The 16,491-nt window shown below is 45.0% G+C and overlaps 1 protein-coding gene across 7 annotated transcripts in view; it reads right to left on the bottom strand.

The window, feature by feature from the left end:
• Positions 1-16,491, bottom strand: part of LOC6602744 (zinc metalloproteinase-disintegrin-like batroxstatin-3) — a 513,201-nt gene that overhangs the window by 18,245 nt on the left and 478,465 nt on the right. For 3 of the 7 annotated variants that reach the window (XM_026990249.1, XM_026990250.1, XM_026990252.1), the window contains exons 21-22: positions 5,603-6,386; positions 4,346-4,696 (exon numbers count right to left, since the gene is read on the bottom strand). The exons of 1 other annotated variant lie outside the window; for it this stretch is intronic. In XM_026990249.1, coding sequence (XP_026846050.1) covers positions 4,346-4,696; positions 5,603-6,386 — 1,135 coding nt within the window. Of the gene's footprint in view, positions 1-4,345; positions 4,697-5,024; positions 5,056-5,602; positions 6,387-16,491 lie in introns of those variants that run through there. 3 more of the 7 variants (XM_026990253.1, XM_026990254.1, XM_026990256.1) reach the window with 2 other exon arrangements.

Genomic DNA, 16,491 nt, shown 5'->3' with positions numbered 1-16,491 from the left:
TCGGAGTGGCGCATGATACCTTGCCAGCACCTACTAAATTTAGTCGAGAGTATGCCAATACTTATTCGGAATATGATAAAAGCTAAGGCCCTTTGGAACAAATATTTTTTAAAAATTATTAAAGTAAAAAAATTTGAAACGTGCAAAAGTGGATACATGCTCATTTTTTGAACAAATTAAAATCTCTTAAGGAAAAGGATCTCTTTGAATTGAAATTGTTGTCTTTTTTCATTCTCAATAAATTAATGAATCTTTAAAAAAAAAATCACAAGGATTGATTCATTTTTAAAGATTTTACAGGCGCTTAAAGTGAAAAGTGATAAACATGTATCCACACGTGCTCGCCACTGTAGGTACGAACCGCAATGATATGAACAAAACTGGCACAAAACGAAAAAATCGACAATTTTCCTTGTAATCTTGGAAATTTAAATGAAGAACAAGGCGAGAGATTCCACCAAGACCGTCGTAGGATCGAGGAACGCTAAGGCTACTGGAACTCAAACATGATCGCTGAATATTTTTGGAGTACTCAGAACAGCCCTTTGCCTTCAGCTTCAAAAAGGAATAAGGCAATGAGGAATAAGGAATAAGGAAATAAAGTCAAATTTGTTTCAACTTAAGAACTAAATAAAATAATCCGATACCTTAAATATACCGCGTTTAATTAAAAAAGACCCATATGTCCTATTTTTTGACTAAAGCTGATACAGAAATTTAAGTTAAACATTTAAAATCGTCACAAAAAATTTGACTGAAATCATCTAACATCCCAATCATCAGATATGTATGCTGTTGTGCAGGGTTATCTGTCGTCGTTGCGACTGAAAAACGTTGTACAGATATCATATCGCCCAAGAATTCGGCGATAACGAAATTAATGATTAATTATGATAGTCGTGTTGCAGAACGACCTCTCGGCTGCTGAATCGAGTCAAATTCCTTTTGATATTTCGACTGCATTGATATCGTTCCCATAGTCGAAGGAGGAACTAATCACTAAAGTGTTGACCGACAGTGCACAAAATTATAAAAATCTCGATTGAATTAATCAACGGGCAATACTAGCAGCGAAAAATAAGGACGTCGATAGCTTGAATTTCATTATTAAAAGTCTAATCGCTGGAGAACTGCATTCGTACAATTTCGTTGCCAGCGTGACCGACGAGGTTGAAGCGACCAACTATCGGCGGGATTTTGAGCTCGCTTGATGTGCTGATCAAAATCCTGTTGCGGAATCTAAATTATTCGACATTGTGCAACGGTACGCGGTTGTCCGCCAAGAAACTGATGAGCAATGTGATTCAAGGTAAATCATCATTGTTCAGAAATTAGCCGCGTAGTTTCGTACTGAGGAAAATCCCGCGGACTGTACATCACGGGGACTTCTACCAAAAAATCTGGTAGAACATCAACTGTGGTGGAATGCAGCCACATCAACCGTGGCTTTCCCAATCACATCGCGCTTGGCAAAGTTCGCACTGTCGACTGAGGACGCTGCACGGATGGAAGTAAAGGTCAAGCCCCAAGTTAATCTACACATTTCCGATGAAGGAAATTATCTTAATTGTATGATCAACAAAGCTTCCTTCTTGTCAAATCTCTTGCGGAAAATTAGCAATTGCTTTCGCTTTGTACATCGACTTCGCTGCAAGGATCGCCTGTCATCGTCTTTATCGTCATGGGAGCTTCAATATGCCCGCTCCAGGGTAATCAAACATGTCCAGATGGAGTTCTTCCAAGTGGAGTACAAACAGCTGAGCACTGGACAAGCACTTTCTCAAAAATCCAAGTTGATTCGCTTCACTCCATTTGTTGACTACCAAGAAATTCTGCGCAATTCGATGGCAACCTATGATGCAAAACATCCCATACTTCTTCCAAAGGAATCACCAGTCGTTGTTTTATTCACATCGCTACACGCTGTTCCACACGTTGAGACAAAAGAATTGGATCCCTGGATCCCGTAACATAGTCCGCAAAATTGTACTCAACTGCAAGATTTGTTTCCTCCAGCGCAAAGGTACGAGCACACAACTCATGGCTGATCTTCCAGCCTTTCGCGTTCAGCCCACCCGCTGCTTCTTTCATTCTGGATTGCATTACGCTGGACCAGTTACCATCAAGACATCAGCAGGTCGGACCCCTTGCTTTACGCAAAGCTTGCTTCGCAATCTTTGTTTGTCTGTCCACCAAATCAATTCATATCGAGCTCGTCAATGCATTTATCACCGCTTTCAAACGGTTCTGGTCTCGACATGGCCCTATATCCGATTTGTACTCAGACAATGGCACAACATTCCATGGAGCCAGAAAGGAACTAACGGATATTCAACGGATAGCTGTATCTCAAAGTCAGGACGAGGAAATTGCTAATTTTCTGACGAGTCAGGAAATCAGCTGGCACTTCATTTCATCGTCTGCCCCGCATTTTGGAGGTATTTGGGAGACCGGCGTACGATCTATCAAGCTCCACCTGAGCCGAGTAATTGGTAGCAGTGCGTTGACTTTCGAGAAATATTCAAAAAATTTAACACAGATTGAAGGCTTACTCAACTCTCGCGCACTGTGCGCGCCCAGCGATGACAGCTTGGATCCCCTTACTCCCGCTCATTTTCTTACAGGTCAACCTCAAATGTAGGTGCCGGAGCCGTCCTTGTTGGACGTCAACATTAACAGACTGCAGCGTTGGAGACAACTGAAAGCCAAGGTTCAAGGATTCTGAAAACGTTGGAGTCTGGAATACCTTGCTTCTTTGCATCCTCGCACGAATGGCAGCAGGAGTCCGTCAACATAACCGTGGACACTCTTGTGGTACTGAAGGAGCCGAATCAACCGCTTAGCAAGTGGCTGCTTGGGCGAATCACCGAACTTCATCCTGGCCAAGACGAGAGGGTTCGAGTGGTCACCGTAAAAACAGCCCGAGGAGTTTGCAAGAGACCTATTACCAAACTTTCTGTGCTTCCCTTGTTTTGAAAAATCGTTCAGGAGGGCCGGTATGTTGAGAAATTAACCGCGACTGCCCTATTCATATGCTCATGATTGTATTGCACCGCTTAAGTAACTAATTTTACGCGCTTAGCTGTGTTGTTATTGCTTGTGTGCCCCGCTTTTCACACTTAACTAATCACCGATACTCGTATTATCTAATCATAATATATGTTAAATAAAACCTATTCAAATTTATACTAGTTATTCATAACCAATCATCAAGGGCAAATTCAAAGGTGCAGTTCCTATCCCACAAATTCCGATTATTCCATTCTAATTTAAGAGGATTTAGTTCCCCGTTCGATAGGATTTTGCGATGGCGATCAACAATTCGCAAGTGCAATTGTTGGAAGTGTATGAGATTCCCACGGTCAGCTTGTTGACTGTGTGCGTGTTGACAAAACGTTAACTGATTTCGCTTCCATTCAAATTAAATATATCAAATATCGTATTAAAATTTAAACTTTCTGTGTTCTATTATCACACTGGAGTGTGAATTCTAAAGTAAAGAGTGTTGTTAAGCTATAAATCGTTCTTAATAGCTGTTGCGAATTATGAATTTAATGAAAGTTGAGAGCTTGTGTATAATTCAAAATTTATGTAAATATGTGGGTAGCAAGCTTAGACGCGATCCAGAGAGTAGGATAGCCCAAGAGCGTTAGAGCTGCTCGGGGCCGCATTTGCGGTAACCAAATGATCTTTACAGTGGGCACTGTAAATGACGACCAACAACAAAATACATTTCCTTTGGGCCGCACCACTGGCAACAATTTACAATATTTAAGCTGCTTGACCCGGCAAGTATATTCTCTTCAACGCCATCATAAAAAAACCAACACAAGCAGTCATATCTGGGAATCGTGAGGACATATATGTACATTTTACAATACAATACAATTTTGAATTTGACAGCTTAATATTTTGCAGTCGGTAAAATACTGAAGCTACATATATGAAAAAAGTAAGCTTTGAAAAAAGCATTAAAAATAGTATAATTTTTTTTTTGAATTAAAAAATACAAAGCACAACACAAAAAAAATCATATTTCATTAAAAATTTTGAAAACCCCATAGGCATAAAAAAAATTCGGTTTGGTTCGAAGCGTAAATAAAAAGTTAAATTTTGTACATAGTGTAATCGGCAATACCGTATGCAATGGTTTAAGTAGAACAGTGGACGAAAAATGTAAATGAAGATGACGGCTCTTAAACAATCGGGAATAAAAACAAATAATTATTAAACCAGAGGATAATGAATCTGGATAGAATTTAAATTCAATATTGGTGATTGGGGAAAGAGGAAAGGAGTTTAGTGAGAAAGGACTAAGGATGGACATACAGAGATATTTACTCACCTTTCGCTGTCTGGTGTCTCATGAGGATCAAGACGAGCGTCAGAAACGTTGCGTTGGTCGGCGGTCTCATATATACCATCATCTTCCTGGTGTAAATGAGTATGCGATGAATGATGTGAGGAATGGGGACCATGGTTGGCATGTCCATGAGCGTGAGAATGATGCGTGTGGTGTCCGAATGTATGCGGCGAGTGTGACTGATGCGCTGCATGTCGGCCTGCTGGCGTCGGCTGTCGGTAGCGACTGCCGTAAGCAAATCGCGACTCCTCATCGGAACGGGGACGACAGCGACTGCTGTACGACGAATGAATTGTAGCGGTTTTCTGAGTTTGTGCTAGTTGCTGATTGGAGCTGTAGGGAAAGGGATAAAGTAGAGGCAAGCAAATAATCAAATGCGTTAGTGTCAAATCAGATAATGGTATCTGAAATGGAGAACAACGAAACTGAAAATGAGCCGATGCCGAAATCGATAAAAAACTGAGTTTATAGCTTATAGCTTATAGTTTTGCAAGATTGCGTCCGTCAAAATAGAAACCAATTGATTTTGCTTATGTAAAAACGTGCATGTGATTATGTAAATAATAAAACGATGTTTATTCAATATTCACTGGCTCATGACTGTCAGCCCACAAGATGAGATTTGGAGTCATTGTAGACGTGCTGCGCATGGGCAACGAACCTTTATCACACAAGGTATTCCAGCCTGAAGCCTGCAAGAGATGCAAATAAAAATTTGCCTTGGCTTGAGTTGCATTTTTGACACTGAATTCTCAACCGGCAGCAGCTTATATGCTGTTGACGGTATAAGGTCAGGTTGCTGCCTACACTTGCATTGTGAATTCATATATTCTTGTATTAATGCGATTATGATGTGTATGTACGAACATATAAGGTTATTGTGTTTATTTAGGATAGTTCTAAAGCCATACATTACATTAGGTAATCAAGCTCCTGCACTACGGTTTAATTTATGTAACAGTAACAATATCAGATTACGAGTTTAGGCAAATGTGATTAATGATAAGCATGTTTTAAGTGGCTATTTCTATAAGCTCAATAGCAATTCTGTCAGATGTAGAAACATCTAAGAATGAATCAAAAAGTGTATGAAGTTTACTATTTTCAAGCTTATCAGTGCCTGTATATTTAGGGACGGGATACTTATGAATACAAAAATTAATAAAAGTATGCAGATAATGCGTTGGTCGGGTGTCAGACTCGGAAAAACTAATGTGTTTAATTATAATTGGCACTAACCCTTGTGAGGACTCACTACAAGCGGCGGAACTATCTAATCTATAGTGGCGATCAGCGTCTGTTTCCGACATGCGTATATCCTCGGAGCCGCTGGGACTCATGTGTCGTGACGAGTGGTGCTCGAGCTGCCGTATAAGATCCTCCAAGTTACGTATACGCAAGGGTCCTGTTGAGGGAGCGTCGTCCTCGTCCGGTTGTTGTTGTTGTAATGCTAAAGGGGGCGGTTGATGCAATTGGTGCTGCGAGCGATGGTGATGCAGCAGCGAACTGCCATGCCCCATACCCCCAGCAATAACAGTTGATCCACCCCCAGCACCTAAGCTTGATCCCAGACCTAGGCCACCAAGGCCAGATCCGCTTCCGTCAAGCAATATAGCGTGTACAGCGGTATTTTCACAAACATTTTCCCTGGAACTGGACTTAGATCCACTAGTGCGCTTGTATGGTTCAGCAGAGTATCCTAACTGTGAGCTACTACATTCTTGTAGCGTTTTACGTAACATTTCCTCGCTGAGACTCCCACTGCCAACGGGTGTGTTACCGGTTCCTGTACCTCGGTGTGTGGCCGCATTGCGCAGAGCCTCCAAAATGTCCTCATGGTATCCGTTGAGGGACTTAAGCGTACGTTCGACTTCGGAGGCAGCCACGCCCCCGCTCGTTGAGGCCAGTGTCCCGTCCTGGGTAATCAGCTCAAGGTTGTCCGATTGGTTATCGTCTCCCCATTTGTCTTTAAGTTGCTCGCCGTGTACCAGCCCATAGCCGTGTTTCTTTAAAATACCCTTCTCTGTGACGCCCAATATCAATCGATTGCGTTCGTAGTGTGGGTTAGGATCCAATGTATGTACATGTAAAAGAATACATAAATTTTATAGAGAAAAACACGAGACTGCGCAGCCCAAAAGTTATCTTTTTTTATTCAAGTTAATGGTTATATTGAAAATCTAGTATCCCGTGATCAAAGTTAAACCAGTCGTAACAGTTGGGAGTCGTGGCACGTGTGTACTATAATAGCCATCCCTCCTGGAACTTATACAAAATTGTCCTGCTCTCCTTCATGGAGGTGAGGAATCCTCTAATAAAAGATAATAATAAAGAAAAGGAAAGCAAAAAGAGAGCTTTGAACAAATTAGAGATATACACGTGACGCTACACCGAACGTTTGGACTGGGTTTCTTTAAATTCCTTGTTCAGAAGGTAGATATATATAGTTAACACAGAAACTCGTGTTAGTTACACCATTTATAACTCAAGAACGGCTGAACCGACTTAGCTGAAAATTTGTGACTACTATAGAATACCGTTCGTTATCCCGTTCGACCCGGTCAGCCAGTAGACTGTATGTCACAGACACCGCCTGGCTGTGTTTTTCAACACATGATATCATTATTTTAATTTTGTTAAGTTTTAGTTTAATAAACATAAATGTTTTTTTTTGTTTGCAATTTTTTTTAATTGTGCAAGTAATTTGTATTCTTTTTAATGCATCTTTAAAAAGCCATAATATAAGAATTATAAGAAAAATAACTAGTGAAACTACTGAAGAAGAACAACAAATTGCCCCACTACATGCTCTCCATCGAACCCATCTAACCTATGGCACAAATACAATGATAATATGTCAGAAGATATTTTACATCAAAATCGTGCAACTTCCAGAAATCCTGATCCTGAAATGAATGAGGAGATACATAATCAAGCGTTATTATTGATCGAAGACATGTTAGGAATGCCAGCGCCAAATCCTGCAATAATGGACGCATTTACTCGATAATTGGAAGGAGAACGTGAATATGATCACCAGGAATTTAATTTAGCAGTTCAAACAAATGTACCCCTGTTAAATCCTCAACAAAAGGAAGTTTATGATACATTAATGAATGCCATTGATGATGGAAATGGTGGTTTATATTTCCTGGATGCCCCTGGTGGAACTGGTAAGACATTCCTGATTTCAATGGTTTTAGCCACTGTTCGTGCGAGATCTAATACTGCGGTGTCAGTTTATTCTTCTGGAATAGCAGCCACATTGTTAGAAGAATGCCGTACGGCTCATTCAGCATCAGAATTACCATTCAATTTTTCAAATATTGAAGAACCTATATGTAATATTGCAAAAAACTCCGCAATGCTAAAGTTTTGTTAGCATCGAAAATCATCACCTGGGACGAATGCACAATGGCGCATAAACATGCATTAGAAGCACTTAACCGATCATTGAAAGGTCAACGCAATGACTCGAGATATTTTGGAGGTGCTATGGCGATTTCCGCAAAACTCTGCCAGTAACACCAAGATCAACGCCTACCGACAAAATAAACGCTTGCCTAAAATCATCGAATCTATGGCGCTATGAGAAGAAACTTCAACTGACAACAAACATAGCAGTTTCATTGAAAAATTATACAAGTTAACCACCGACACTGGACCTTTGCGTACCTACCACATTAGCGAGGTCCACGACCAGAGTCACAGGCGCGGCGTATATGTCGCAACAATGTTGGCTGCAGCTGCAGCAATCCGACACCACCCACAAGTCAGCAGTTCCCACGGGTGCCGAACAGCTGTCAGCGACGATGGAATTCCTGGAATAGCGGCGACGGTTCTGTGGTGCCGGCAGAGCCGCGGCAGCACCGGCCGCTAAGCCGGTGCAATCATAGTTTTTAATTTCATTCATGATCAGTCTTAAGTTTGAATCTAAATAAAGCGCAGCGTATCGCTCGCCCTTGATCAATTAATTCTCATTCATCTTATTCGGTCAGCCACCGCTACCGACTTGATACAATACAATACAATAATAACCCTAACGTTTAATATCACTCAGCTAGCTAACGCTTCTGAGGAATTGTTAACCAAACGCAGTCAATAAATATACTTAATTACATTATATGCGTTGTGTTTTGGTGTATTTAAATAATTGACGCCCAACGTAAAAACAACTCAAACAAAAGTGTACAAATTTTTTTTGTGAAAATCGTCTAGCTGAACCCTCCACGAGGGTGCCGGCTGGGCAATGGACACTGCATTACCCCGGACAAGGGTAATGCACTGTCGCTTGCTCTGTCCGGGGTAATGCAGTGTCTAGCAAAGGCTATGGTCTGGCGTCTTCCCGATTCAAAGTCGGGGGAACCGAACCAGGGCCATGGCTAGAGGTGCCTGGCGGTCTGGCCTAAAACGCTAGGGGTTGGTCCCTCCGAAAAATATTAACCAGTGTGGACCCAAACGTCGGTGGGAAGCGTGACTGCTCCACCGGCGGGCACGGGCAGGAGCAGTCCGCTCTGCGTGTGGCCAGCGGCCACACCTCAGACTTGGCGGGAGCAGGCCAAGTCAGTTGTAAAGCTACTGCCACAACAACAGCAACAAGAAAAACAACTCACTCCGCAGCCTGCAAGTTGAGCCGCACAGATGCCGTAGTCGACACAGACACGGATCTGGAGAGCGTGCTCTCTCTAAGCAGGACGGAGGAAGAGAGCCTTCTCCGCTCGCCGGAACCAGGCACCAGCTCCCTGCGTAGGGAAGGGCCGAAGCGTTCCAAGAAGGGAATGAGGGCCAAAGCACAATACAAAGCGGCCCAACAACATCAAAAGCCGGCTGCAAGGTAAAGCAGACATCTCCCAGGAGGAGAAGGTCAAGCTAGCCTGGGCCGAGCAGCGAGTAGAGGAGGGCCGGCTACATTACGCTCAGATGCCACAGATGAGGGCGTCGAATGGCGAATATGCCAATAAGGTGGAGGAGATGATGGCCACCAAGAGGCGACGCTCGACTGAGAGTGCCATTAAAGACACTCCCGCGAGCAAGCGGCAACGCGGGCCCAAGAGTGCAGCCCCTCCACCGAAAGTGGCCAAGAAGCCAGCAAAACCGAAAGCGAAGGTCAGCGATGTGACCAAACTACATTTGATCGTGGCACTCATCGACCGGAGCGAGGAAAACGGCAAGATGTCAGCGGCACAGTGGAAGCTGGTGCACGGGCGTCTCGTCGACGCACTGTTTGCACACATGGAGGAAGACCCCGCGGCCCCAATGCCCACGTTCGATGGTGCTGGGTGGCTAAATGGGGTAAGATCCTAAAGTGCAACGACGATCCAACCCTAAGGTGGCTGACGCGTACGGTCTGCCAACTGGCGGCGATGTGGGAGAGGGCCAATCTGGAGGTTGTGGACCGGGAGCTTATCCCCTCCAAGCCTAAGGCGAAGGTACTCTACCCCATTACAATCCAGGGGGACCGAGCGCTGAAGCTCCTTCAGTGGCAAAACGCGGACGTGCCAACGACCGATTAGAGGATCCTACACATTGGTAGCCCACTACCCAATGAAGGGGGCCAGTGTGTGATCCTCCAAAAAAACAAGGAGGCAGAGGATCTGCTGTATCCCAAGTTCGGGAAGATGGCGTGGGGCATGGGTAGCGTCTACTTGCGCCTCAAAAAGCGCCACCCTGAGGACAAGGACGCGCATACCCTGCAGGTAGGCGAGGTGGAAAAGGACTTAGGTCTCGAGTCCATCGTAGAGGCCGCCCAGGGTCTTGCGCTTGAGGACGAAGACGAGGAAGACGGCGACTGACGCCAGTAGTCAACCCGTCGGATGCAAGTGAGTCAGCCACCCATGCTGAGTGTGTGCTGCACACCAGCTCAACTTGCATAAAAGCAAGGTAGCGTCGGCGGAGCTCCTCATCGCCATGGAGCAAGGGCTCGCCGACATAGCTCTAGTCCAGGAGCCCTGGATTGCGACAGGCAATTCAGTGGCCGGACTAAAGTCCTCAAATCACAACCTGTTCTACACAACATCGGTAAGCAGGAACAGAACCGTCGTACTCGTACGAAAGGGAATCCATGCTTACCTTATGTCTCATTACAGAACGGATGACCTGAAGGTTGTGATGCTGGAAAGTTAGGAAAAGCGCCTTCTGGTGGCTTCCTGCTACATGGCTCACGACAGACCCGCACCACCCGACGAACTCAGGAGCCTGGTGACAGGAGCCGGCACCAAAAACTATCAACTCGTCATCGGGACGGACGCCAATGTCCACCACAATGTGTGGGGAAGCACCGACATCAATGATAGAGGTGAGCCATGAAAGACTCTCCAGATTCTCTTCTCAGATCACAAGTACATTCAGTTTAAGAGCGACTTTAAACATTCTTCGAAGGTTATAGTCTATTCGTCGACAGCCAAGCGGCGATAAGATCCATGCAGTCGTCCGCAGTCAGTTCAAGAAATGTCTTGGAGAGCAGGGAGGCACTAGATACCCTAAGCACGACAAAGTCAGTGCGGATCTACTGGATTCCCAGCCACCATGGCATCGAAGGAAACGAGTCGGCGGACGTACTAGCTAAGGAAGGCGTCGGGCTGGCGAATACGAGAACCGAGAACGTGCCTGTCTCCCTTAGAACGCTGCAAAGCGATCTAGAAAAGCAGGCCGGATCACAAACCGAAAGTAGGTGGAGGAGTACCACCGCCTGCAGAACCTCGAGAATCATGTGCAAGGACCGCAATGATAAACTTAGCCACTACCTGCTGCACCTACCACGGAAGGACCGCAGATTATTAGTGGGAATATTAACGGGCCATTGCCTGGCTGCGGCGCATGCAACAAAGCTAGGCATTACAAACAGAGACAGTTGTAGGAAATGTGACGAACCTGGGGCAACCGAAACGCTGGAACATCTCATCTGCAACTGTCCTGCTCTCTTAAGGGCAAGGAGGAAGTACCTGGGTGCGCCAGTGCTGGCATCACTGCAAGATGCCTCCAAGAGGACGCCACAGCAACTACTGGCCTATGCGAAAAATACCTCGATCCTCGAGGACTTCAAAATCCCCTAAACACTGCCGCGACGGTTCATAAACCACCCGAAACCAACCAAAAAATAAAGGAAAAGAGAGAAAAGGCAATTACATCTTCAAGACTGCGCCGAAAGACAAATATACATTCCACTGTACCAGCACATACAACGCGACATGGACAGAAATAGACTACACAAAAAACAGAAACGACCCGAACTTAGTGCCAGAACTTTCGCAAGTTTGCTTGGGGGGTTCATTGACCTGAAGTTAATCAACCCGCTGCGTGCAGCTAAACTAAAAAAAAAAAACAGATATGGACGCTGAACATCTCAGAGCTATAATTGACACGGCCGTGAAAAGCGCAAACACAGTGCAGGCGCAAGCGAACACTAGGAGGGAGGACGCCCTCATATAGGAGTTTCAGCAACAAATAGCATTAGTAAACACTAAAATACTAGAAAATAACCGACGGGGTCCCTTGCGATGAGCCTCTCGATGCAGTGAAGTGCGTCCCTGAGTTCCACGGAACTCAGGAAACATACGTAGCATGGTGACAGGCGGCCCATGCCGCATACAACATTTTCAAAAGGTATGACGGAAGATCCCGTACCCAGGCCATACTCATAATCCGGAGTAATATTAGGGGCCCAGCAGATGCGGTCTTGGCATCATTCAACATACCGTTGAATTTCGAGACCGTCATCGCAAGGCTAGACTTCACATACAGCGATAAGAGACCCATACATGTCATCGAACAAGAAATGGGCACGCTGAGGCAAGGCGGAATGTCGATTCTACAGTACTATGATGAGGTAGAAAAGAAACTTACCTTGTTGACCAACAAGGCCCACATGACCTACGACATTAGCTTGGCAAAGGGCATGTGCGAAAAGTTCAGAGGCGACGCACTCCGTGTATTCATCTCTGGGCTGAAGCGTAGCTTGACGGACGTACTGTTCTTCGCTCACCCCCCCGATTTGCCAACAGCCCTCGCATTGGCACAGGAAGTGAAAGCAAACCACGAAAGATACGCTTTCGCAACAAGCTATGCTAGGGGTGTGGAAGAAAAGGGACGCTCTGACCAATGGCAACAAGGCCGTCAGAATCAGCAATCCCAAGGCATGAATCAGTCTAACCAGAACCACTAGGGTAAAAATCCCCTTTTCAAAAAACAAAACGGCAACTATAACGCCGATAGAGCTCAGGCCGGTGGCGAAAAAGCCCCAGAACCGATGGACGTCCTCGAAATTCAGGCAACCAACGAACTGGCAGAAATTTCCAAATCAGGGTCAAGGCCAAGGTAGCAAACGCCCCGCCGGCTCCGATCGAGCAACTGGCCAAAGGCGGCAAAAGATAAACCTCCTAAAGGCAGTCGCTGAACAAGAGGAGAACTACGCACAAGTAGCACAGGAAGCCGTAGCCGAAATAGACGACGGCAACGACTCTGACACAGATAGCGATAACACTAATTCTGTAGGGGAAAGTCCCTGCTGTCGTTCATTCGGCGCAGAATAGCAGGGATTGATATGACTTTTCTAATCGACAAGGGTTCGGCCAAAAATTATATCAGACCAAAAGACCGGCTAAAGAACGTTACCCCTGTGGAGTCCCCTTTCGTCGAGCACTCCATCTATCGCTCAAACAACATCACGCAGAAATGCAAGATACCCATGTTTGGAAACGACACCTTCTCCTTCCTATTAGATTCCATGACTACATTCGATGGGATCATAGGACTTGACCTACTAAAACAAGTAGGGGCAGTATTATGTTTTGATGAAGGCACAATAAAAATAGGTGCAACTTCGGAGGCGCTGCGGTACCTCAAATGTACTAACGTCAACCCCACTAAAAACGAAGATATACAAGCACCATCTGCGGTAAAAGCGGATTTCCTTAAAATGCTACCAAAGGCTTTCGCAGACTCTAACGAGTCGCTGCCCTATAATACAGCCGTAGTGGCTACGATCCGTACGACCGACGAAAACGCGGTCTATTCAAAGCTGGACCCATATCCCAAAGGTGTTGAAGATTTCGTAACTTCAGAGGTCAACGATCTCTTACAAAATGGCATCATCAGGAAGTCCAGATCCCCATACAACAATCCGGTATGGGTAGTGGACAAAAAAGGGACGGACGAGAAGGGCAATAGGAAGAAACGCCTAGTAATCGATTTCAGGAAACTGAATCTAAAAACCATCTCCGACACATATCCCATGCCGAGCATCACCATGATACTGGCGAACTTAGGTAAAGCAATGTACTTCACCACTCTCGATCTCAAATCAGGATACCACCAGATCACTCTGGCAGAATCTGATCGGGAGAAAACTGCATTCTCAGTTAACGGGGGGAAGTACGAATTTTGTCGACTCCCCTTCGGTTTAAAAAATGCCGGAGGTATTTTTCAGCGCACGATCGATGATGTTCTACGGGAACAAATCGGTAAGTCGTGCTACGTGTACGTTGACGATGTCATCGTCTTCTCTGAAAACGAGGCGGATCACGTCAAACACATTGGCTGGGTATTAAAGAACCTTCATAGTGCAAACATGAGGGTGGCCCGCGAAAAGTCACAATTTTTTAAAGAGAGCGTCGAGTACCTCGGTTTCATCGTAAAAAACGGACCCTGAAAAGGTGAAAGCCATTCAGCACTACTTTGAGCCTAAAACGGTATTTAGCGTCAGATCATTAATGGGTTTAGCCAGCTATTACCGTTGTTTTATAAAGAATTTCGCAGCAATCACGAAACCAATCTCCGACATTCTGGAAGGAGAAAACGGATCCGTCAGCAAGTACAGGTCAAACGAGGGGGAACGTTGTAAGTTGCTGCGGATACCGCAACTCTACACTTATACCCGTTACCTAGTCAGTATGGCTTTCCTCCGGCAGACGCCGCTAATATTAAACGACACGACAAAGAATGCGTGCGAGAGAGACAGAAAATCAGTCTGAGCGTGACGTCGGGCGCTGCGTAGCCACTGCAAATTGATTTCTTGCTTTTGGCTACAAAAATGATCCGATCTGATCCAGATTCAGCAATCTGATAGATATGGTCATTATCTATGATTCTACGTTTTTAGTTTTCTCGAATGTGCAATATTGTGGATGCAACAGATTTTCGTCCTTTGTGGGGCGGAAGGGGGTGGGGCGAAATTCTGAGATATACGTTTTATAGTGAGATCTAACAGAAGTGCGGATACCAAATTTGGTTACTCTAGCCTTAATAGTCTCTGAGATTTGTGGATGCCCCAGATTTTTGTCCTTTACGGGGTCGGAAGGGGGTCTCGCGAGATTTTGACACAAAACTGTCAAGGTCCGATATCACAGGAGTGTGGATACCAAATTTGGTTGCTCTGGCTCTTATAGGTTCTGAGATCCTTGAACTCATATTTTGCAATTGGCAAAACCGACCATGAAACCTGTGTGTTAGAGAGAGACAGAGCGAGAAAGAATGAAATTTTGTTCTTGATTCTAGTTATAATAATTATACGATCTGGTTCAGATTTGGCACTCTAGAACATATAGTCATCTTCTACGATTCTGCGTTTTCAGTTTCTTTGTATCTTTAAAATTGTGGATGCCACAGATTTTCGCCCTTTGTGGGGGCGGAAGTGAGCGGGGCAAAGTTTTGAAATATACTTGTAGCAGTGACATATCACAGAAGTCCGGATATAAAACGTCGTTGCTCTAGCTCTTATAGTCTTTGAGCACTAGGCGCTGATAGGGACGGACAGACAGACATGGCTCAATCGACTCGGCTATTGATGCTGATCAAGAATATATATACTTTATGGGGTCGGAAACGATTCCTTCTGGACGTTACACACATCCACTTTTACCACAAATCTAATATACCCCAATACTCATTTTGAGTATCGGGTATAAAAAGATCCAGGTACAGTTTAATGAGGCCCAACGCAACGCGTTTGAAAAGTTAAGAAACTTTCTAGCTTCGGAGGACGTTACCCTCATGTACCCTGACTACCAAAAGCCATTCGATCGGACCACAGACGCCTCGGCTTATGGCGTCGGAGCCGTTCTGTCCCAGAACGGCCGCCCAATAACAATGATATATCGATCGTTGAAAGATAAATAAGCAAATTACGCTACTAACGAGCAAGAACTGCTAGCTATCGTCTGGACCTTAGCCAAACTGCGGCATTTCCTCTACGGTGCGAAAAATATTAACATATTTACCGACCATCAGCCGCTCACGATCTCAGTATCCGAGAGCAACCCAAATGCCAAAATCAAACGCTGGAAAGCCCGAATAGACGAAACAGGGGCCAAGCTCTTTTACAAACCAGGCAAAGAAAACAACGTGGCCGATGCTCTATCGCGCCAAAAAGTTAACGCCCTACAAAACAACCAGAACCGGAGTCCGATGCGGCGAAGATCCACAGTGAGTTGTCCCTGACTTACACAATCGACACGACTGACAAACCGTTGTATTGCTTCCGTAACCAAATAGTGTTGGAAGAGGCCCGGTAGCCGCTAAAAAAGCACTTTATCCTATTCGGCGAAAAAGCTCGCCACTTGATAAACTTCACCGACAAAGAAACCTTAGTGGAGACAGTCAAGTCTGTCATCAATAGAGGCGTAGTAAATGCAATTCACTGCAGCCTGCCAACACTGGCCAAAATCCAACACGAAGTGATGAAAGCCTTCCCAGCCACAAAATTCTTGCAGTGTCAGTCTTCAACGGTTGGTCGGTCGTGTCGATTGTGTAAGTCAGGGACAACTCACTGTGGATCTTGGCCGCGTCGGCTTTGGTTCTGGTTGTTTTGTAGGGCGTTAACTTTTTGGCGCGATAGGGCATCGGCCACGTGGTTTTCTTTGCCTGGTTTGTTGCAGTGCCAGAATTTTGTCGCTGACGTATTCAACGCTAGTGACAGAAGAGAAATAATCACCAAAGAGAATAACAGAGCCCACAGGGCAGCGCAGGAAAATGTCAAAGCAATAATGACAGAATATTATTGCCCTAAATGTCTAAATTAGCCAACGAGGTGGTCCTAAATTGTGAAGTTTGCGCAAGGGCAATGTACGATAGGCACAAAAAAAACCAAGAGCTCGGCCAAACGCCGATTCCCTCACAGGCCGGAGAAATGTTAC

Source organism: Drosophila persimilis, unplaced genomic scaffold (assembly GCF_003286085.1).
Source record: "Drosophila persimilis strain 14011-0111.01,24,50 unplaced genomic scaffold, DperRS2 tig00000572-arrow-pilon, whole genome shotgun sequence".
In the NCBI taxonomy this organism is placed as follows: Eukaryota; Metazoa; Arthropoda; class Insecta; order Diptera; family Drosophilidae; genus Drosophila; species Drosophila persimilis.
Note: the sequence above shows the minus strand (reverse complement) of the source record. Positions and strands in the feature narration are given on the sequence as shown.